Here is a 23556-nt window from a genome sequence, read left to right as displayed (position 1 = left end):
CAATTTTTCACACATTTATTTTAAATAAAATTTCACAGATGCAGGTTTTGTTTCTGCACGCCACTGTCATGGGCACAGTATCAGAAAGGTGATGCAAAATGTGATGTCAAAGGCATACTTTAGTGTTTACTGATGAAAAGCAGCTGGAATTGAGTTAATCATTGTCACATCAAAAAGCATCCCTTATTCTTCATGTATATAGCAAAGTATAATAAATAATTACCTTTAAATTATTAAAATTTTAAACTCCTGACTTCTATCTGCCAAGTCACTTTCTCAAAGCTAATTTGCATAAAACACCATCTTCCCTGCCACAAACATTTTGCTAAAGTATCTACATGCTTTCAGAATTTATAAAGTGACTAAGTATATCCAAGCTGTTTCAACCTTAAAAGAAACCTAGACTGCATGCTGCTTATAAGACAAAGGCAAACAACTTGCATTATCATCCTGGATTTCTGATTACTTTCAAACCAAAGTGCAAGGTACTCATTTAAGAAAAATATACAAATTAAATATATTTTATAATAGTTTGTCAGTAATAGTGATGAGGATGATATAGTTGTAGCAATCTGTGATACAGAGTGTATAGATTTATTGTGACTGTGCAGTGGCTGTACAAACGCAACTCAAAGTAATGTTAGTAAACAGCCTGGGAGATTCTCAATCACAGACAGCAGACAGGTTAGGAAAGATAAAGGTGCAATTACACAAGCTTAATATTCATCCTGTTCATCTTCTGGATGACTTATATTAATGTCATCGTCCTCTGGAGGAGCAAATCCATCCTACAGAACAAAAATACAATTTATTAATTCATCAGGACTCAATAAATCACATGTAAATAACATTTATTACATTAAGAAAACTCTCCAATCTGCCTCATGTGACTGTTATTAATCAAAATCTGATCCAGGAAGAAGAAAATGAGTGAATACTACTGTAAATGAAACTGTTGCAAATGTATGTGCATTTCCAAACAAGTTTTGTGTTTAATCCTTTCGAGTCTTTCATTTGGTATCAGTATTTAAGTAATTTTAGAATCAGATTCCACTGCCGTTTTAGGTGCAACATTAATGGTCCTGATATTGAGAACGAAAAGCCTTATAACTCTTCCTTCTAGAGCAGGGATTCCCAACCTGGGGTCCACAGACCCCTTGCTTAATGCTATTGGTCCATGACATAAAATAGGTTGGGAACCCCTGTTCTAGAGCTATAATCAATAACTGCATTCCTATGGTTATGGGCACACCTGTTGGAGAGTGCAAGTCATTTGTCTCTAGAAAGATTTATTTTTGAAAGGTCAATTTGTAATTCCATTGCTTTATTATGCAGTAAACAGAACAAATAAGTTAAACATTTCCACTTATCTAAAGTTCCTTGAACTAGGTAACATTCTGTTTGGATATTTCCTTTGTACTCTAGTTTTTTTTCCTGATGCATGATAATAGCTTTGATTGTCCACAATACTCCAACAGAGGCTTAACCAATAATTGATAAAATTCCAACAACCTATATTTTTAAATCCAAGCAACCTCATGCTTTTTAATCACCTTGATCTTTTTGATTAGTGAATAGTTTCTGCACTGACTGTTTACTGCCCTCCATAAATGCTGACTGACCTGCTCAGTTCCTCCACAGTTTCTGTTAAAATGGCGTCACAAGTAGATAGGGTTGTATAGAGAGTTTTTGGCCTTCTTAAGTCAGAGTACTGAGTTCCAAAGTTGGCATATTACATTGAAGTTGTATACTATGCTGGTATGGCCTAATTTGGAGTACTGAGTGTAGCTTTAGTTACCTACCAACAGGAAAGGTATCAATAAGATTGAAATAGTACAGAGAAAATTTACAAGGATGTTACAGGGGCCTGCGGGATAGGAAAAAAATGAATAGGTTAGGAATTTATTTCCTAGAATGTAGAAGATTGAAGGGAGATTTGAGAGAGCTAAACAAAATTTGGGGTAGCACAGTAGCTATGACTAATGTGTTGACAATGGTCAACACAACACTTTACAATACCAGCTCTCAATGTTGGCTGTAAGAAGTTTGTACATTCTCCCCATGACTGTGTGGGTTTCTTCCAGGTGCTCCAGTTTCCTGCCGCAGTCCATTGACATACCAGTTGGTAGGTTGACTGGTCATTGTAAATTGCCCCATGATTGGGCTAAGATTAAATCAGGTGTCTGCTGGGTGGTGCAGCTCGAAGGGCTGGAAAGTCCTATCCACGCTGTATCTAATAAGTGAACAAACGAGGGGGCATAGATGCAAGTAGACATTTTCCCACTGACGTTGGGTGAGACTAGAAAGGTCACAGGTTAAGAGCGAAAGATGAAACATTTAAGGAGAACCTGAGGGGAATCTTCTTTACTCCGACAATGATTAAAGTGTGGAATGAGGAAGTGGCAGATGTGGGTTCGATTGAAACATTTAAGAGAAGCTTGGGAGAATGGGAATGGGAGAGATATGGAGGGCTATGGGCCAGATGAAGGTTGATGGGACTCAGCATAATAGTAGTTCGGCAAGTGATTGTACCGCTTCCTTGATGTAGTGCTCTATGACTCTGGGAAGGAACATATCTTTACAAGATCCATTATTTTGTGTTTACTTAGAGCGCCAGGTAATGATTGTAGGTTGTCTGGTACAGTTAATGCCTTAAAATGCATTCAGAGTTAGTAAGGTCAATTGGGTTGAATTTTCCCAAAGTCAAATGGAGATGCATCATTAAACATATTTATAACTATTAAGTGATGCTGAATGTGGGATATTGCCAAGAAATAGATAATATATAAAAGATTAACTCTTGTGTATCATAAATTACTTTTTTTTAATGAAAAAGACTAAATAACAATCTTTAGATGATAAAAATACTACTGCCTTCCTATCAATTCAAACTAAAAAAAAGAAAAAAAAATAATCCAAATCTTCAGCAATACACATATTTGAGGAGGTTCTACTTAGCTTTCAAGATAATCAGTCAAAAAGAAGAGTCCATTATGATTAGTATTTCCAAATACTTAAGTGAATTTCAAAGGAACCACAGTAATTGAAATACATACTTCAGTTGCATACAGAATCTCCACAATCCTCTGAACTGCAGGGATGTTCTCACTTTCATGTTCTTGGCAGATGAGTTCAATGTCTCTTAGTTTACTGAAGTAAAAGTCTCTCTCCTTCTCAAGTCCATCTACCGTCAGTTTCAGTTCCATTAGCTTTTAAGATTTAAAAATAAAGGAGTTAATAAATCACATTTGTTTTTGCAATATTTGGAATGAAAATATTCAATGGTAATCTGCATATATCTGCAAATATCTTACAACCACATGTATTTAAAAGCACTTAAGTGCTGGTTAGGATTTGCAGAAAGAGATTTTACTTTAGAAACATGTATAGTGGTTAAGAAAATAATCAATTTTCTTATCCAAGGCATGGAAATTCTTCAGGTGTTTTTCAGCTGAAATATATTGGGATGGATTCTACCATCTGATATTTTCAACAGTTCTAGAAGCAAACTAGAAGCATTGTCAAACATTTCATGCTCTGAACAGACTGCTTGATATACCTAAAATGCACCTTATACTAGGAACAGTTGAACCTATAAACAGCATCTCCTTTCATATGAGTGGATTTTAATGACCCTGTATAAATAGCTACGCATGTGTAAATAAGTGCCTTGCTAGTTTTAATTGCTGTTAATTCATATTTTAAAAGTTCTAAACAATGTTTTTGTAAATGTGACTATTTGAACAGATTTTTAAAGGCCTCCAGGGTGATCAGTTTACCAGGCACTCTTTAGTCAGAAAATATTAGTCTGGATCTAGAATGATGTGGTCTACCATGTTCATTTCCTGGAAGTTGGTACACTGATGTAATTTTAATTTAATTGTGTACAGTACCATTTAACAGAACAAAGAAGTTATTACAGGCTGCAGACATAAGGGTTTTAAGGTGGTGAATGGATGAAGATGCATGTGTCACATAGTGTGGAGGAGGTTGCCTGAACATGACAGTTTCTTTCTCAGAGTTATGATACAAAGATAACATGGGATGACTTTGGAAATTACATCATACATCATGTTCAAATACATTGAATCAAGTTATCCTACAGTAGTAAGGCAAACTCCACTAATTTATTCTTGGCAGTTACTATGAAACTATTTTTATACTTTTATTCAAAGTTTTACCTTATTTTACATATAAAGGATGTTGTTAAAGAGTAAAATTGAAAAAACAAAAATAACAACATTCATCATTTGCTGAAGAAAGAAATAGGAATTATCTGTCTGTGTTTCCCAACTCTACCATTAAAATTATGGCACGAGTCTCACTCAGCCAATTGGTACTGATACAAATGGAAAGTAGTTAATATGAAATCCATGCTACACTTCCAGTAAATTTACCAACAATGTGCATTCTTGAAAAAAGATATTCAAGGGGATGTTTAGCCCAAGCCACTACAAAACAAACTTCCTTAGTGAAATTTTTACAAGTAATAAGTTTTGTTCTTTCAGTTTTGAAATATTGCTGGAGGTATCAGTCAATTAAAAAAAGTTTAAAATTTTCCCATGTGATTCTTAGAATCTCATATTTTTTCCTCCTTTTTGGTTTGCTTTCTGTACAGTAATGAATCAACTAATCCAATTTACACTTTCTTGTCCAAACTCGACCCAATACATCAAAGGTACAATATATTAATCAAAAAATTATATTGACATTGTCCTATCAGATCATTGTTTTTCAAGTGGCTGGAAAGCACATTTTCTAACAGTCTAGAATTCAGCTCTTTCCTAATGTCACACTATAAGGTCTTGATTTTTCTCTCCCTCTTTTATTGCACATCATTGCTCAGATTTGCTGCCCTTATCTGCTGAAGCCATTCCAAAATCTATAAAATAAAATAATGGAAGGTGTTAACCAGACCATTCACAGCCATTATGGTCACATCTTTCAAAGCTCTGGGCTGCAGATCCTGGGTGCATCATTAATCAAGCTAACTAACTTATCTTGCTGTATTTTGACCCTAATACTCTGGTCAGCTAACTATAATATCCACTGCTGCCATGGTCAAGTTTCAAAGTTTAAAGTAAATTTATTATCAAAGTACATATATTTTACTGTATAAAACCCTGAGATTTATTTTCTTGTATTTACAGTAGAACACAGAAATAAAGTGGAATTTATGAAAAACTATAAATATCAAAGAATAACAAGCAATGTACAAAAGATGACAAATCCTGCAAGCACATCGAGACAATTCAAAAGTGAGTTTCTTACAGAGAAATTACAGAATGCAGATATATTGCAGCAATAACAGCTCTTAAGACCACAAGGCGTAGGAGCAGAATTGTACCATTTGGCCCAATGAGTCAGCTCCACCATTTCATCACAGCTTATTTATTATATACCTCAACTCCATTCTCCTGCCTTCTCCCTATAATCTTTGATGCCCTTATTAATCAAGAGCCTATCAACCTCTGCTTTGAATACACCTAATGACTTGGCCTCCACACCTGTCTGTGGCAATGAATTCCAGATTCACCACATTCTGGTTAAAGAGATTCCTCCTCATCTCTGTTCTAAAGGGATATCTTTGTATTCTGAGGCTGCGCCTTCTGGTTCTAGATTCCCCCACTATAGGAAACATCCTTTCCATGTCCACTTGATCTAAGCTTTTAGTTCATAAGATGTATATCTGGTAGTTTTGTGAGTTGCCATATATTGCCAGGGCCATAATTAATAACATGTATACATAGTGGATAGTCAGCGACTTTTTCCCAGGATGGAATGGCTAATACAAGAGGGAATCATTTTAAGGTGATTGGCGGAAAGTCAGAGATGTCAGAGGTGGGTTTTTTACTCAAAGTGGCAGGTCTGTGGAACACCGTCAGGGATGGTTTATAGAGGTAGATAAATGAGGGATATTTGAAAAATTCTTACATAGCACATGGATGATGGAAAAATGGAGGACTATGTAGGAGGGAAGGGTTAGACTGATCTTAGAATAGCAATGCACACAGAACACTGCAACTCCAGTTCCATAATACGTTCTCTGAGGATGTTCATCTGTTCATATTTTGAGCTCATTAAAATAAGGCCAAGAAACTGCAACTTTAAGAATAACAGCTCAATTCTTTAATTTATTTCCTCCACCTTTCCAAATGTCTTCAATTTGAATTTACATTGTACTCCACTGCTCAATATTTCTGCTAATTTACATGATTTGAAATTATAAATCAAGACAATGGAGGTATTTTGTGTTTCAGAAGGTGAATATTCATATTCATACAAACTATGTAGTCTGCAATGAACATTCTGTACTTCGTTCATGTGGGACAAAAAAGTATATTTCTACAATTTTACAAACCTGCTGATTTAGCTCTATTATCTGGGCATCAGCATCGCTTGCTCCGTTTCGAGAAAGATGCTGGGCTTTCCTCATGCCCATTGAGGATGGTGCATTTGGCGTTCTTGTAATCTTAGGTGCGGTAGGAGATGTTCTCTGTGGCACTTAATCAGAAATAATTTCAACATAAGGTCAAACATAAAAATGTGAAGATTAAAGTTTACAGGCCAATATTCTGTAAAGTAAAATATTACAATCTAATCAGTTCATTTTTAATACTGAACATCTATTCTTTTGTCCTCCATCCTCTTCACAAACCTCAGCACCCAAATCCAAGATCACTATTACAAATAAGTTGTCAACATCAATTATCAAGGTTTCACTTTGCTTTGATTTAATGTGTAAAATCTCATCTCTTTAGAATGTGTTATCTCCATCATATGATTTTAAAATCACCTTTTCAACATCAGCATTAAAATCAAGCTTTTTACTTGACATCAGTATAATCAGTTAAGAGATACATGCTTGCACTAACTTGCTGCACTGGAGAAAAATCAGACATCTTTCATCAAATCACAGAAGAGGGCATTAGAACATTATCACTACTAGGTTTGGCAAAGAGAAAAGTTTCCCACAGCATCTCAAAAGATAAAAGCTACAGCGGCAAAGAGGCATGCTATAAAGATGAAACAGATGCCAGAATGATACAGTAAAGAAAGTGGAAATTTAATAAGCAGTCAGCATTAGAAGGACATACAGCACTTGGAGAGTTGGAGGCTAGAGCAAAGAAAAACCCAATCAGAATTCTGAAAGTCCCTGGATGATCTGGGAACAGACAGAAGACAAAGCAAGCAGGTTCCCCATGCTTTTATAAAAAGACTGTGGTAAATTTTAGATCCACAAGGAGGCATACAACATACGATACAATATATAGACAATGCTGGAGGAATTCAACAGATCAGGCAGTATCTCCAGAGGGAAATAAACAGTTAACTTTTCAGGCTGAGACTCATCATCAGAACCTTAAAAGTCCTACATTCAATTAACCAACAAGATTATATGCTCAGATATCTGCAGTAAACCTGACATCCTCATCTTCTGCTTTGGATGGATATAACTTCCAACTACCAAGACAACACTTACTTCCTGTTGCTTTCTGCCATTTAAGTACAGCTTCTGGATCAATCATGACACTGAGGCTTGAACTATAATAGGCATTTATTCCTCTTTAGTTCCTCTTTATTAACCCTAACCTCTGTTGATTTCACAATAACTGTTCCGCGATAATTCCTTCTGCTCCCCTGCTAGCATTTTTACTCTGTTTTCTCTAATTTCACATGCAGATCTATTAGAGGAGCTCATGGATAGATTTTGATGAAGATTCACATTTACCCTATAATACCCATGAAATCTGCAATTAACTTTTCTGATACATACCATCAACATTTGATGGATAGTTTTCTGGGGGGTATTTTGAGTTTGCAGTTTTGTTTCCTGGGCACCATAAAGTTAAGCAGTTTTATTTTGCTAAATGCATTAAGGCAAGCTGTTCTTCAGTATTAAAAATACGTTCACTCGTTACTTCCAATGCTACATGTATCTAAGCTGAAATTGATCTTACTTCCTGCCAGACGTGTTGCCTCACTGATCCTCCCTCCCAAAGCACTCTTCAACAGACTAGCACGGGTTAAACACCCTTTCTCCGAAATTCGAAATCCAAGAACCTCTGAAACATGAAATGTTTTTGAGCGCTGAAATTATATCACAAGTGGAAAACTCTCCAAGGTGCAGGTGATGTGCAGGTGAAGGGACCTTGTAGCGATGTGCTACACACAGCGCTGAAGTAATGACATGCAGTTGGTAAGTCGTTTCGAAGACTAGTTCATTCAAACTTCGCGGTGCTGGCATTTAAATCCCTAGCACCCGCCCTCTCCGGGCGGAAATGATGTCAGAGGTGCATTACCAAAGTCTCCACCCGGCGCGCTGGCTATTTGTGAGCCTGCACAGAAAGTGGGTTGCCACATAACCCCTCCCCCCAGAAACGGCGATACACCCCCCAATGTCCACAGTCTGGATCAGCCTCTGCGCCGTGCTGCCTGAAACTCGACCGGCTGCGCCAAGTCCACATGGGCTGGTTTGAGTTGGTCCACCGTGAAAACCTCCTCTCTCCCCCCAATGTTCAGAACGTACGTGGACCCGTTGTTGTTGATCACCTTGAATGGCCCCTCGTACGGCCGCTGTAGCGGTGCCCAGTGTCCACCCCTTCGTACAAACAGAAACTTACAGTTCTGCAGATCTTTGGGTACATGGGTCGGGGTCCGTCCGTGCTGTGAAGTTGGTATGGGGGCCAGGTTGCCGAGCCTTTCGCGTAGTCTGTCCAGGACTGCTGCGGGTTCTTCCTCTTGCCCCCTTGGGGCTGGTATGAACTCTCCTGGGACGGCCAGGGGCGCGCTGTACACCAACTCGGCCAACGAGGCGTGCAGATCCTCTTTGGGCGCTGAATGAATTCCAAGCAGGACCCAGGGAAGCTCGTCCACCCAGTTAGGTCCTCTCAGGCGGGCCATGAGAGCCGACTTCAAGTGACGGTGAAAATGTTCCTCCAGTCCATTCGACTGTGGTGGTAGGCAGTTGTGTGGTGCAGCTGCGTTCCCAACAGGCTGGCCACAGCCGACCACAGGCTGGAGGTGAACTGGGCGCCCCTGTCGGAGGTAATGTGGGTCGGTACTCCGAAGCGTGCTACCCAGGTTGCGATCAGTGCTTGGGCGCAGGAATCGGCAGATGTGTCGGTGAGCGGGACTACCTCTGGTCACCTCGTGAACCAGTCTACTATAGTTAGGAGGTACCGCGCTCCTCGGACACTGGTAGGAGGCCCACGATATCCACATGAATGTGGTCGAACCTCTGGTGGGTGGGTTCGAACTGCTGCGGCGGGGCTTTAGTGTGCCGCTACACCTTAACTGTTTGGCACTGCGCGCACGTTCTGGCCCATTCACTGACCTGCTTGCGAAGTCTGTGCCATGCGAACTTGCTGGAGACCAGCCAGATGGTTGTCCTGATAGATGGGTGTGCCAAACGCGTATGGAGTTGAAAACTTGCTGCCTCCAGGCTGCCGGGACGATGGGGCGAGGTTGGCCAGTAGGGTCCTATCACCTGGAACTATGAGGAAGTCCTGCAGCTGCAAACCCGAGACTGCGGTCCTGTAGCTGGGCATCTCATTGTCTGCCTGCTGCGCCTCTGCCAGTGCTGCATAGTCCACCCCCAGTGACAGGGCCTGGACAGCTGGTCTGGAGAGTGCGTCCGCCACTACGTTGTCCTTCCCCGAGACATGCTGGATGTCAGTCGTGTACTCGGATATGTAGGACAGATGTCGCTGCTGGCGAGCCGACCAGGGATCGGACACCTTCGTAAACGCGAAGTTCAACGGTATGTGGTCCGTGAATGCGGTGAATGGCCTGCCTTCTAAGAAGTACCTGAAATGCCAGATTGCCAGATACAGTGCCAACAGCTCCCAGTCAAAAGCACTGTACTTGAGTTTGGGTGGTCGTAGGTGCTTGCTGAAGAACGCCCGGGGTTGCCAGCGCCCCTTGATGAGCTGCTCCAGCACCCCACCGACTGCTGTGTCAGATGCATCCACCGTGAGGGTGGTCAGAATGTCCGTTCTGGGGTGCACCAGCATCGCGGCATCTGCCAAGGCTTCCTTGGCTTTAACGAAAGCGGTCGCGGCCTCCTCGTCCCAAGTAATGTCCTTGCCTTTACCCGACATCAGGGTGTATAAAGGGCGCATGATACGGGCTGTTGAGGGGAGGAAACGGTGGTAGAAGTTCACCATACCAACGAACTCCTGCAGGACTTTGACCGTGTTGGGCCGGGCAAAGTGGCGGATCGTGTCTACCTTGGTGGGCAGAGGTGTTGCCCTGTCTTTGGTAATCCTGTGGCCCATGAAGTTGATGGTATTGAGATCCGAACTGGCATTTGGCCGGGTTGATCATGAGGCCGAAATCACTCAGGCGGGAGTAGAGCTGGCGGAGGTGGGACAGATGCTCCTGACGACAACTGCTGGCTATAAGGATGTCGTCCAAATAGATGAACGCAAAGTCCAAGTCACGTTCCACCGTGTCCATTAGCCGCTGGAACATCTGTGCGGCATTCTTCAGGCCGAACGGCATTCGGAGGAACTCGAACAGGCCGAACGGGGTGATGAGTGCTGTTTTGGGGGATGTCTTCAGGGTGCACTGGGATTTGATGGTATCCCCGGACAAGGTCTACTTTGGAAAAGATTCTTGCCCCGCGCAGGTTTGCTGCAAAGTGCAAATGTGCGGCACGGGGTAGCGGTCTGGAGTGGTAGCCTCGTTCAGTCTGCAGTAGTCGCCGCATGGTGTCCAACCCCCAGCTGCTTTGGGTACCATGTGCAGGGGGGAGGCCCATGGGCTGTCAGACCTCCGTACGATTCCCAATTCCTCCATCCTCTTGAACTCCTCCTTCGCCAGGCGGAGCTTTTCCGGGAGGAGCCTTTGTGCGCAGGCATGGAGGGGTGGTCCCTGGGTCAGAATGTGGTGCTGTACCCCGTGTCTGGGCATGGCTGCCGTGAACTGCGGTGCCAGAATCGATGGAAAGTCCAAAAGGATTCTGGTGAATTCGTTGTCTGACAGCATGATGGGAGTCCAGGTGTGGGGCTGGCAACTTGGCTTCACCCAGGGATTTACCAGTCTTTTCCCTTGCAAGTCGACCAGCAGGCTATGAGCTCATAAGAAATCCGCCCCCAGGAGTGGTTGGGCCACCGCAGCCAGTGTGAAGTCCCACGTGAACCAGCTGGCGCCAAACTGCAGCTGCACTGTGCGGGTGCCGTAGGTCCGTATCGTGCTGCCGTTTGCGGCCCTCAGGGTGGGTCCTGGCTTCCTGTTGCAGGTGTCGTACCCCGTCAGGGGCAAGACTCTGATCTCTGCTCCAGTGTCGACCAAGAAGTGGCGTCCCGACTGTTTGTCCCAGACGTACAAGAGGCTGTCTTGGTGGCCAGCCACCATAGTCATTAGTGGCAGTTGGCCCTGGCCCTTGCAGGGCGGGCGACAACAGCGGGCTTTTGTGCCCCACCGCTGGTGGTAGAAACACCACTGTTCACTGGCCTCCTCACTCCTGCCTCTGTGTTGTGTGCGCTCCCCTGCCGGGCCTGGTCTGGTCTGCTGTTGGGCGCATGGCCTGGCAATCTGACCGACGGACGCCACGATCTCCCTCTTTGCTTTCGACAGCACGTCTGCCCGGGCTGCCACCTTCTGTGGGTCGCTGAAATCTGCGTCGGCCAGCAGCAGATGTATGTCCTCGGGCAGTCACTCTAGGAACGCTTGCTCGAACATGAGGCAGGGCTTGTGTCCGTCAGCCAGGGCCAGCATCTCGATCATCAATGCTGACGGCAGCCTGTCTCCCAAACCATCCAGGTGAAGCAGGCGGGCACCCCGCTCATGCTGTGAGAGGCCAAAGGTCCCAATGAGCATCACCTAGAATGTTTCATATTTGCCTTCTTCTGGGGGCGAATGTATGAAATCTGCAAACTGGGCGGCCGTCTGCTGGTCAAGGGCGCTCACCACGTGGTAGTAACGAGTGGAATCAGAGGATATCTGCCGAATCTGGAACTGGGCTTCTGCTTGGCTAAACCACACACGTGGTCACAGCATCCAGAAAGTAGGCAGTTTTAGCAAAACTGCGTGAACAGACGAAGAGTTGGTCATCTTTGGTCCAAATCCCGTTTGGACCGTCGGGGCCACCAATGTAGCGATGTGCTACACACACCGCTGAAATAACCACATGCAGTCGGTAAGTCGTTTTGTGACTAGTTCATTCAAACTTCGCGGCGCTGGCATTTAAATCCCTAGCGCCCACCCTCTCCGGGCGGAAATGATGTCAGAGGTGCATTACCAAAGTCTCCCCCCACGTGCTGGCTATTTGTGAGGCGGTTCGCCTGCACAGAAAGTGGGCCATCACAACCTCACATATATAATGAACAGAATTTCATGAAAAATAGAAAAACATTGCATAAAGCAAAAAATAAAGATCTCATTCATGTGATTGAAAGAGTGGATTCATCAGCGGCTGAGTGAGCATAAGCTGCTTAAAGGTATGCTGATCATGAAACAAGCAAAGATCTATCATAACAAAGTGAAAACTGATGGTAATTGTGAATATTCAGCAGGCTGGCGGCAGAAATTTAAGAAAGGGGACGGCATTACATTTTCAAAGATTTGTGATGATACAGCATCTGCTAATCATTAAGCAGCAGAGAAATTCATTGATGAGTTTGCCAAGAACAACACTGATGAAAATCTAACATGTTGAATGGCTGTATCAGTACCTATGTGTGATGAACAAGTATAAGACAAAGAAAGGCTGCTTACAGAAAGCGCATAAATTCAAAGTTAGGAATGATGGCAATTCCAAACAGCCACTAACTGTCCTCCTGGGTGGCCGAGGTATAAAAGCATACCTTTCTGATGGTTTAATGTAAATATTATTGCTTCATGTATAAAATTATTAAAAATATTATACAAAACAACCTTCATGGTATATGTTTAAGCTGTATACGTAATGTAAATGGATTTTGTGTTTAGACTTGGGTCACATCCCCAAGGTATCTCATTATATAGATGCAAATATTCCAAAATCTGAAACACTTCCAGCCCCAAGCATTTCAAATGAGTACTCAATTTGACCTGTCCAACGTTAATCATTTTCCTCTTTTCCATGCCCGCCAATCTGGCTTTGGTACCTATTCCCTTCCTCCTTTTATATCAACCTCATTCTTCATCCACGATAGCAAGATCAATACCAAGATCTTCTTGCACTGTTTAATTATCTTATTTTTTTGCTTTTGTACATATGCACTGATATTCCTCCTGTTTAGCCAAGCTTAATGCCTTTTTCAATGATATAATGAACTTTGTCATGAAGTGTCCCACATTCTGTTAACTACATAACCAAGTTTCTTCAGTCATTTAAATGCATTTTGCATTCATCTTCAGCACTCAACCTTGCATACAGCTCAGCATAAGAAGTAAGAGTATATTAAGTTATTAATTGTGGATGCTTAAAGGGGGATATTCCCATAACCCAACAGGTCATTATAAATTTACCTGCAGTGCCTACAGGTCTCTTCGGTTTGTTGAATATTTGTTCACCTGGGTTGTGTGGTGGGGTTGCATCCTGCCCTTGTCTTGCCAAAACTGGGTCATATTCCTTTCCATCATAGTTTGCATCGAAGAATTTTTTGAACCATTGAACAAATTCAAAATTGTCTTGGAACTTTCCTTTTACTAATCTTTCGACTGGAATAATCTGTGGGGGAAGAAAAGCATAAACTTAATTTTGGCCCTGTCTTACTTGTTTTTAACCTTCAAATCATGTTACAATACATGCTGATGACATAGACCAATTCAATGTATCTGCCTCCTTAAAAGATATGATTGCCATTGACATTTCACATAGAAAGTGTCTTATTTGAAACTTCAGCCAAGTTAGTTATTTTTATTCTCATTATCAATACCTGGTTTAAACAATTTAAAAGTACAGTGCTGCAGCTGTGACTGTTGCTACTTTATAGCTCTTGATATGGATTTGATTCTGTCTGGACAGATTCACATGCTCTGTGACCATGAGAGTTGTTTCCAGGACTTCTAGTTCCCACCCATATGCCAAAGTTGTCCATGTTGGGGGCAATTCATTATTCCCATTTCTTCCCCCCCCCCCCAAATTTCACTATCTTTACAACTTATTCTCTCAGATGTATCCATCACTTTCCTTTTGATTATTTTTGACTTAATTTATGCTAAGTAGATAATTGCCAATAACCCATCATTGGGATGTGGGAAGAAACAAGCTGTCTACAGGATACTCACCGCAGGAGCTGCCTTGGACCCAATGGTCTCTTCCATGTTTTTGTAAGCATAGGAAAAAAATGTAAGAAAGCCATGCCCTAAGAGAGGCATCATTAACTAATTTCCCCAGATCCAAAATGAGAGAGCAGAGAGACATACATAAGAAACTGAATGTTATTTGAAGAATCCTGTGCAAAGAACAATATATATTGCTTTCAAAAATATGTATGTAATAAATCTATGAATTATTAACCAGACAAATGTTGGTTATGTTTGTGAATAAAGACCACTGAGCATTTTTAATCTGTAGTTTCAAATTACACTGTGTAATGTTTTACACAAGTCTGTTAAAAGATGATTAGGGAAGTGGTAAAAGATTTGTGGATGGAAATTTATTTGCCAAGAAAAAGGCAATGACATTGACAACAGAAAAAAAATGGAAAGTGTCCCTCATGGATTCCTTTCCCCCCCCCTATAATCTTTTCAAATGTCTTTACTGGTCTTCACTGTTCATTTTGTACTCCTGAAAGTAAGGATAAGGAGATCCTTCAATTATTAGCCATAATACATCTGGAAAGGTAATCTTGCAGACCATGATTGTTCTGATAAAGCACTGAGAGAAGGAAGGGCCCGGCAAGATTCAAAGGCATGGGTGATGTATCAAAACAAGCCCTGTCTAAGGACCTCCTTTGAAGAAACTTGCTCTCAAGATTTTTCAGCGCTTCTGAACGTTTTTGACATTCAGAAGCAAATGAAAATGGTTAAAAATGAAAAGGACAATAAAACTTTTAATATTTGTAACATAAACAAAATCAACTACAACACTTAAAATATAAACAAAAACACAATTACTTGAAAAAATATGACTCACCTTTCTTTCTTACAGCAGGATGATATCCACTGATAAGAATGACAAACTTGGAAACAGAATGCAATTGGAATACTGCAGAATTTTAGCAGCAAGTTCAAATTTCTACATTTTTGTGAAAGTCTAATGTCCATGCTTCTGGGTGACTGTCATGAAGGAGAATGGGAATAACAACCAGTGCAGACTACTCCTGTGGCTGTTCTCCTTAAATAACAGGTATACCACTTTGGATACAGTTTGGGGGGGGGGGGGTACATAGCAGAGGAAAGCCACTTAACTCTGTGGCTCAAAAGGGAAAGTGGTGGGAGAAGAAGTGCAAAAACGTCGGAGGATCCCATAGTCAGAGAAGCAGACAAGAGACTCTGTGAATGTGATAGAGATACTAGAATGGTATGTTGACTCCCAAATGCCAGGTTCAGAGATATCTCAGATCAGGTTCATAGCACTCTAAAGGGGGAGAGTGAGCAGATGGAAGCTGTGGTATGGCTGAGCAATTGCTGCAGGGGACAGGGTTTCAGGCTTCTGGATCACTGTAATCTCTTTTGGAGAAGGTATGATCTCTACAAAAAGGATGGGTGTCACTTAAACCAGAAGGGACAAATATCCTTGTGGGCAGGTTTGCTAGAGCTGATGGGGAGGGTTTGAACTAATTTGGCGGGTGAGGAGGGGTGGAAAGCAAAATGAGGGCTGAGGATGGGCCATTAGCATACCTGTAGATGCCGTGTATAGTGAGACTGTATGGAAGGACAGGCAACATTAGGGCAAAATTTAGATCAATGGGCTGAGTTGAAGTGTAACATGGGTTAGTCTGCCAGTTATGACATTGTGGGCATCACTGAGAAGTGGCTGAAAAAGGTTGGGACCTTAATATCCAAGGCTGCACATTGTATCAAAAGGACAGCTGGGTAGGCAGAGGAGCTGGGGTGGCTCTGTTGGTAAAAAATTAAATCAAATCCTTAAAAAGAAGTGACATTGGATCAGAAGATGTATAATCATTGTGGATAGAGTTAAGAAAGTGAAAGGATTAAAAAACTCTGATGGGAGGCTTCCGAACAGTAGCCAGGATGTGGGATACTAATTACAGAAGGAGATAGAAATGGTATGTAAAAAGGGTAATGTTATGATGGTCATAGGGGATTTCAATATGCAGGGATATTATGAAAATCAGGTCGGTGCTGGATCCCAAGCACTGGAATTTGTAGAATGCCCAAAAGATGTTTTTTTTAAGAACAGCTTGTAGTTGAGCCTACTAGGGAAAAGACAATTCTAAATTGGGTGCTGTGTAATGACCCAGATTTGATTAGGGAGTTTAAGGTAAGGGAACCATGAAGAGGCAGTGATCATAATATGATAGAATTCACTCTGCAGATTGAGAGGGAGAAGCTAAAGTCAGATGTATATTACACTGGAGTAAAGGAAATTACAGAGGCATGAGAGGGGAGCTGGCTAAAGTTGAATAGAAGGGAACACTAGCAAAGGTGACAGCAAAAAAGCAACAGATAAAGTTTCTGGGAGCAATTCAGAAGGAAAAAGATAGATAACATCTCAAAGATGAAGAAATTCTCTAAATGGAGGATGACACAACTGGGGCTGACAAGTCAAAGACAGCATAAAGGCAAAAAAGAAGGCATATAATATGGCAAAAATTATTGGGATGTTAGAAGAATGGAAAGCTTTTAAAAACCAACAGAAGGCAACTTAAAAAAAGCCACGAGAAGAAAAAAGATGAATTTTGAAGGTAAACTAACCAGTAATATAGAAGATGGTACCAAAAGTTTTTTTCAAATATATTAAGACTAAAAGAGAGGTGTGAGTGGATACTTTTGACTGCAGGAAACTGATGCTGCAGTGATAGTAATGGGGGACAAAGAAATGGAAGGCAAACTTAATGAGTATTTTGCGTCAGTCTTCACTACGGAAGATACTAGCAGTACACCAGAAATTCGAGAGTGTCATGGTACAGAAGCGAGTGTAGTTGCTATTACCAAAGAGAAGGTGCTTGGGAAGCTGAAAGGTCTGAATGTAGATAAGTCACCTGGACCAGGAGGACTACACCCCAGGGTTCTGAAAGAGGTAGTTGAAGAGATTGTGGAGGCATTGATAAAGATCTTTCAAGAATCACCATATTCAGGAAAGGTTACAAAAGACTGGAAAATTGCAAATGTCACTCCACTCTTCAAGAAGGAATAGAGATAGAAGAAAGGAAATTATAGGCTGGTTAGCCTGCCTTTAGTGGCTGTAAAGATACCGAGTCCAACATTAAGAATGAGGCTTCAGGGTACTTGGAGGTACATAATAAAATCGGCCAAAGTCAGCATGGTTTCTTTAATGGTAAATCTTGCCTAAAAACTCTGATGGAATTCTTTGTGGAAATAATAGGCAGGATAGATGAAGGAGAGTAAGTGGAAGTTGTATACTTGGATTTTCAGAAGGCCTTTAACAAGGTGCCACATGTGAGACTGCCTAACAAGATAACTGCTTATGGTTTTACAGGAAAGACACTAGCCATGGAAAGAAGACTGGTTGAATGGCAGGAGGCAAAGAATGGGAATAAAGGAGAAACTTTTCTGGTTGGTTGCTGGTGACAAGTGGTGTTCCGCAATGTTCAGTGTTGGGACTGCCTCTTTTTTAGTTATATGTCATGATTTGGACATAATTAATGGCTTTATGGACTGTACAAAGATAGGTAGAACGGCAGATAATGTTGTGGAAGCAGTAGGGGCTTAGAAAGATTTGGATAATGAGCAACAAAGTAGTAAATGGAATATATTGTAGGAAAGTGTATGGTCATGCACTTTGGTAGAAAGAATAAAGCCGTACACTGCTAATCTGCTAATTAAATTTGCCGACGACACTACATTGATTGGCCTAATCTCAAATAATAATGAGGTGGCCTATATATAGGGAAGAAGTCATCTCTCTGACACAGTGGTGTCAAGCAAACTTCTCCCTCGATGCTGCAAAAACAAAGCAGCTGTTTGTGGTTACAGGAGGAATGGAGACCAGTTAACCCCTATTGACATCAATGTATCTGGGGTTGAGAGGGTAAACAGATTTAAGTTCCTCGGTGTCCACATCACCCAAGATCTCACATAGTCTGTACACACCAGCTGTATGGTGAAAAAGGCACAACAGTGCCTTTCACTTTAGATGGTTGAGGAAGTTTGGTATGGGCCCCCAAGACCTAAGAACTTTCTACAGGGGCACAATTGAGAGCGTCCTGACTGGCTGCATCACTGCCTGGTATGGGAACTGTACTTCCCTTAATCACTGGATTCAGCAGAGAGTGGTGCAGATAGCCCAGTGCATCTATAGTTGTGAACTTCACATGATCCGGGACATTTACAAAGACAGGTGTGAGAAAAGGGCCTGCAGGATCATGGGGACCCAAGTCACCCCAACTACAATCTAGCTGCTACCATCCGGAAAACATTACTGCAGCATTAAAACCAGGCGGGACAGCTTCTTCCACTAGGCTATCAGACTGATTAACTCACATTCATTTGCATGTATTTCTAAGTTACATTGACTGTTCTATTTATTATAAGTTATTATAAACTACCATGATTGCACATTACACATTTAGACAGAAACGTAACATAAAGATTTTTACTCCTCGTGTATTTGAAGGATGTAAGAATTAAAGTCAATTCAATTCAGTATTTTCTAAACAGGGAGAAAATTCCAAAATCAGAGGTACAAAGGGACTTCGAAGTTCTAATGCAGGATTCTCTACAGGTTAACCTGCAGGTTGAGTCAGTGGTATGGAAGACAAATGCAATGTCTGCATTCATTTCAAGAGGATTAGAATATAAAAGCAAAGGATATAATGCTGAGGTTTTATAAGGCATTGGTCAGACTGCACTTTGAGTCTTGTGAGCAGTTTTCGACCCCTTATCTAAGAAAAGATGTACTAGCATTGGAGAGGGTCCAGAGGAGGTTCATGAAAATAATTCCAGGAATGAAAGGGTTAATATACAAGGAGCATTTGAAGGCTCTAGTCCTGTACTTGCTGGAGTTTATAAGAATGAAGGGGAGGATCAAATTGAAACTTCTTGAATATTTAACTGCCTAGAGTGGGAAAGTCTAGGACCAGAGGGCACAGCCTCCGTATAGAGGGAAGTCCATTTAGAACAGAGTTGAGGAGGAATTTCTTCAGTATTAGAGTAGTGAATCTGTGGAATTCAATGTGTGTTGAAGGATTTTGGACCAATCCAAAATGGTATGTGATTCAGAAATTTGCCTAGTTAACAGATTCATCTATGCGGTTTTATTCTTTTCTATAGTTGATAAAATTGAATTGTTTCATAAATAATTTCAGAAAGAAGTTAGAAGTCAACAATGAGATAAATTTACAAAGACTATACCAGTAAGAAACTGCAGGTTTCTTTCAAAACATAGCAAATGAGTCAGTTGCTATTTTTTTTTATTTAACAGCCCCTCATGGTTACTCTTACACATATTCTACATTTATTCATTTGCAAAAAATTGTGTTGAAAGTCAAAACTTTTAACTGTGATTTGACTCCTATGTTCTGCATTACAAGCTCAAGTCACCAAATCAGTGTTCTGTCTAATTAGTTAAGGGTAACACTCTATAATATAAACCTAACACTACTAATGCCAGAAATTACCTTGATTATCATGAATTGAGCAATTCTACAGTGGAATACATACTTCTATCACAATTCATGGGATAGAGTATGCTTAAACTGGCGAAACCTAAAGCTTAAAAAAAAATCAAATTGCAAAATCCAAGTATAGCTTCTTACAATATCAGAGGGTAATTGAAGTAATAGCTGGTAAATTCCCGAAGGATAGGCAAACATCTTAAAAAGTGTCTTTCTTGCCGATATCAAATGACACCGCAATGTCATTGCAAACTTACACTCAACTGAAACATGAAAAAGGAGCAACCCACATGATCCACTAAGCATGTTATTGGTGTATACATAATCAAGCAAATGAAATTCACTTCTGAATATGCTTCAGAAACAAAGACTGATACTACCAAACAGCATATTTCAGTTTTCGAAATTCTGCAAGTTATCCGTTGCTGTTGGATTGTGCAAAGAAACATAACTCACCTTGATAAGGATTTCTTCCTGACTTCAGTGTAGTTTATCCTTCATATACAGATGAATCAGGTCTGTCATCCAATGGGGAAAATCACAAGACTCTGTCCTTTTAACAATGTTCCTCGCAACAGCCATGTGATCTCCCTCACTCCCACACTGTACACAAGTCATCGATCCCGAATCCCTCCTTAGGTTTTTTTGACAGAGGTGGCTGAAAAGTAGACCGAGGTGGTATAACGAAGGAGAAATTAAATAAAATTAACAATCAACCTCCAACTCAGCATGAAGACAACAGGGAAGGAAGACAGAAGTTCTTAATTCAGAGGATAAAATATACGTAAAGAGTGAGGAAGCATCAATACCAAAGGTGTGTCATCATATTTTCTTCCTCGCTTTTATTCTCCAGATAAAGACAATATCGGGATTATTGGAAAAATGGAGATGGGCAATTCTGTGAATTGATTTAAATACCAATTTACAGAACTGATCTTGCAAAGGCGGTTATTTGCCCTTGCAAATATATCCAAACAATGGTGTTTGAAAATGCATCAAGGCACTCCCAAGTAAAAGCAGCTAATTTTGCAATGATCAATTCAGAAGCCACGGACTGGGTAGAACAAACCTTTAAGTAAGTTGCCAAAACAGCTAACTTATTACAAAAGAGAAATAAACTCCTTTATCCTTCCAACGTGCATCTCTTGGCAATTCATACACCAAGAAAATCTACCTCAAAGGAGCAAGTTGTTGTTTCACATAACAGTCCCTTGATCCAATCCATTTTACGTTAATACTCAATGTTGAAATCAACTTCTCGTAACAAAATTTGAGAGAAAAAATCCAAAATATTTTCAATAAAAAATGTAAGAAGGATGAGGAAGTCTGCACTTGAACCCCAAAGTAGTGGCTGCAACACCAAAGCATGTCAGTTCCCTGTCATGCAAAAATAAGCACCAAGAGATCAAATGATGCAAGATGTCAGATGATCACAAGAATATGGCTTAAATGCTGAAGAAAAAGTGATAAGTATCACAAGTTTCTCCAAAGTTCTATACATAGAAGCTCATTTATATCTGTAGAATAAAGAAGAGCCAATATGCAAATGTATGCCTAAATCATCTTAATTTCAAGTGCATTTAGAAAATGCATTTCTAGTGTCAGTTAGGATGACAAAATGCCTGGGATCTTACTTGGAACAATTAAAACAATAAATACATGAAAACAAGCCTGCCCAAAAATGTGTCAACTACCTACAGCAAAATCAAATGCAGAGAGAGGAAGAAGAGAGAATGGTCAATATGCAAAGTGGACAACTATTTTCTTTCTTCAGATAGTTTCAACAAAAGTGGATAAATCCAGTTAATTTTCTGGAGGATCTTGAATTCTGAAAACTAAGTTGCTTTCAGAGCCATTTGAATTATGCCCTTTAAAATCTTCTGAAATATTCTATAGTATATGCAAATGTAACGCAGAAAGGTCACAGCATAAATAAAAAAATTTGTATGACTCATCAGAGATTGATAATTAACACAACATTTAACTGCTAGGATTCTGAACAGTATTCAACAATTTCAGCTTCAATGGACATGTGCCATTTGATGATGCACAAATTTCATTCAGTAAGCAAGTAGGTCATCTGAATTTGAAAAGCACAGCAGCCAGAGCCAGCAACATGATAAGGTGGCATTGTTTTGTGTATTCAATACTTGCGATGATCAATGGAATATGCAGCTAATGAGTATTTAAACTTTGCCATCTGCTTGGTACTCAGTATACTTTTGAAACCAGAAAAAAAAGGAATGTTAAGCAAAATAAACTAATTTTCAGTAGCAAATTTAGGTAAAAAGAAATTAAATATCAGGTATACGGTAACCTCAGTTAATTCATTGTATTAAGCAACATTCAGTAGCGATTGTAAGCCAGGTAATACATTGTAGATGCAGCATGAAAGAGTTTGTGCAGACCAGAGTGTGGAAGGATTCAAGTGAAGAGAAAATAAGGCATTTTAGAAAAAAGGCAGAGTCAATTAGCAATTCTTGTGGAATGAGACAAGAAAGTAAGTTGTTTTAATTGTAATATGCAGCATAAAAAGGAAAAATGTGGTTAAAATTATATCTGAAAACAAGGAACCTTTGCAATACTATAGTGACAACAATGAAACAAATACATACACGTCAGTTTGACCTGATAATTATTACAGAGCTGTTGTCTAGAATAGTAATTAAATACTCTGGACTACTTAATACTTAAAAGTACAAACAGAATGAATGAGGTTGTGATTATGGGTTGGGAAAGGTAGAGGAAAAAGTGGGTAACCCTGATAATAGAAGAATAACTGAGGACTGAAATTGGTCTTGAAAAACAAAAAAAAATGCAAAAGTAGTTGGCACAAGCAAAACAACATCTGCAGATACTGGAGATCCAAGCAATATACACAAAATGATGGAGGAACTCAGCAGGTCAGGCAGCATCTGTAGTCAACGTTTTGGGCTGAAACCCTTCTTCAACACTAGAGAAAAAAAGGTGAGGAGTAGAGTTAAAAGGTGGGGGGGGGGGGGGGGGGAATGGGAGTAAGAAACACAAAGTGATAGGTGGAACTAAAACCCGGGGAGGGTGGAGGGTGAAGTGAGGAGCTGGAAAGTTGTTGATCAGTGAAAGAGATACAGGGCTGGAGAAGGGGTATCTTCTGTCCTGGAGAGGACAGAGGCCATGGAAGAAAGAAGAAGGGGAGAAGCATCAGAGGGAGGTGATGGGCAGGTAAAGTGATGAGAAAAGTGAGGGAAAAGGCAATGGGACTGGTGAAGGGGGGGGGGATGTGAAATTACTGGAAGTATGAGAAAATGATGTTCATGTCATTAGGTTGAAGGCTACACCAGACAGAATATAAGGTGTTGCTCCTCCAACCTGAGTGTGGCCTCATCGTGACAGTAGAGGAGCCATGAACTGACATGTCAGAATGGGAATGGGAAGTGGAATTAAAATAGGTGGCCACTGGGAGATCCCACTTTTTCTGGCAGATGGAGGGAGGTGCTTAGTGGTAGGATCTCAATAGAGATGGCAAAAGTTACTAGGAATTATGAACACAAAGTGCACTGCAGATGCTGTGGTCAAATCAAGACGTACAAAAAAGCTGGATGAACTCAGCAGGTCGGGCAGCATCCGTTGAATTATGTGCTGGACACAGAGGCTGGTGAGGTGTTAGGTGAGGACAAGAGGAACCCTATCGCTGGTAAAGTGACAGGAGGATGGGGTGAAAGCAGATGTGTGCGAAATGGAAGTGATGTGGTTGAGGACAATATTGATTGGGAAGGAAGAGAAGCCCCTTTTTTGAAGGAGGAGGACATCTCCTTCATTTTGTAATGGAAAGCCTCATCTTGAGAGCAGATGTGGCAGAGATAGAGGAATTGATAGAAGG

At 40.8% G+C, this 23556-nt stretch overlaps 1 protein-coding gene across 3 annotated transcripts in view; it reads right to left on the bottom strand.

Annotated features, from left to right (window-relative positions):
- The window catches only part of mapre3b (microtubule-associated protein, RP/EB family, member 3b), a 58992-nt gene continuing 35436 nt past the window's right edge, over positions 1–23556 (bottom strand). For 2 of the 3 annotated variants that reach the window (XM_059981738.1, XM_059981737.1), the window contains exons 4-7: positions 13459–13660; positions 6362–6504; positions 3057–3209; positions 1–788 (exon numbers count right to left, since the gene is read on the bottom strand). In XM_059981738.1, coding sequence (XP_059837721.1) covers positions 717–788; positions 3057–3209; positions 6362–6504; positions 13459–13660 — 570 coding nt within the window. In that variant the 3' untranslated portion in view covers positions 1–716. The remainder of the gene's footprint in view (positions 789–3056; positions 3210–6361; positions 6505–13458; positions 13661–23556) is intronic. The other variant, XM_059981739.1, reaches the window with a different exon arrangement.

The sequence above is a fragment of the Hypanus sabinus genome, chromosome 10, assembly GCF_030144855.1.
Source record: "Hypanus sabinus isolate sHypSab1 chromosome 10, sHypSab1.hap1, whole genome shotgun sequence".
Lineage (NCBI taxonomy): Eukaryota > Metazoa > Chordata > Chondrichthyes > Myliobatiformes > Dasyatidae > Hypanus > Hypanus sabinus.
The sequence above is the reverse complement of the archived record's forward strand: the minus strand, read 5'-3'. Positions and strand labels throughout refer to the sequence as shown.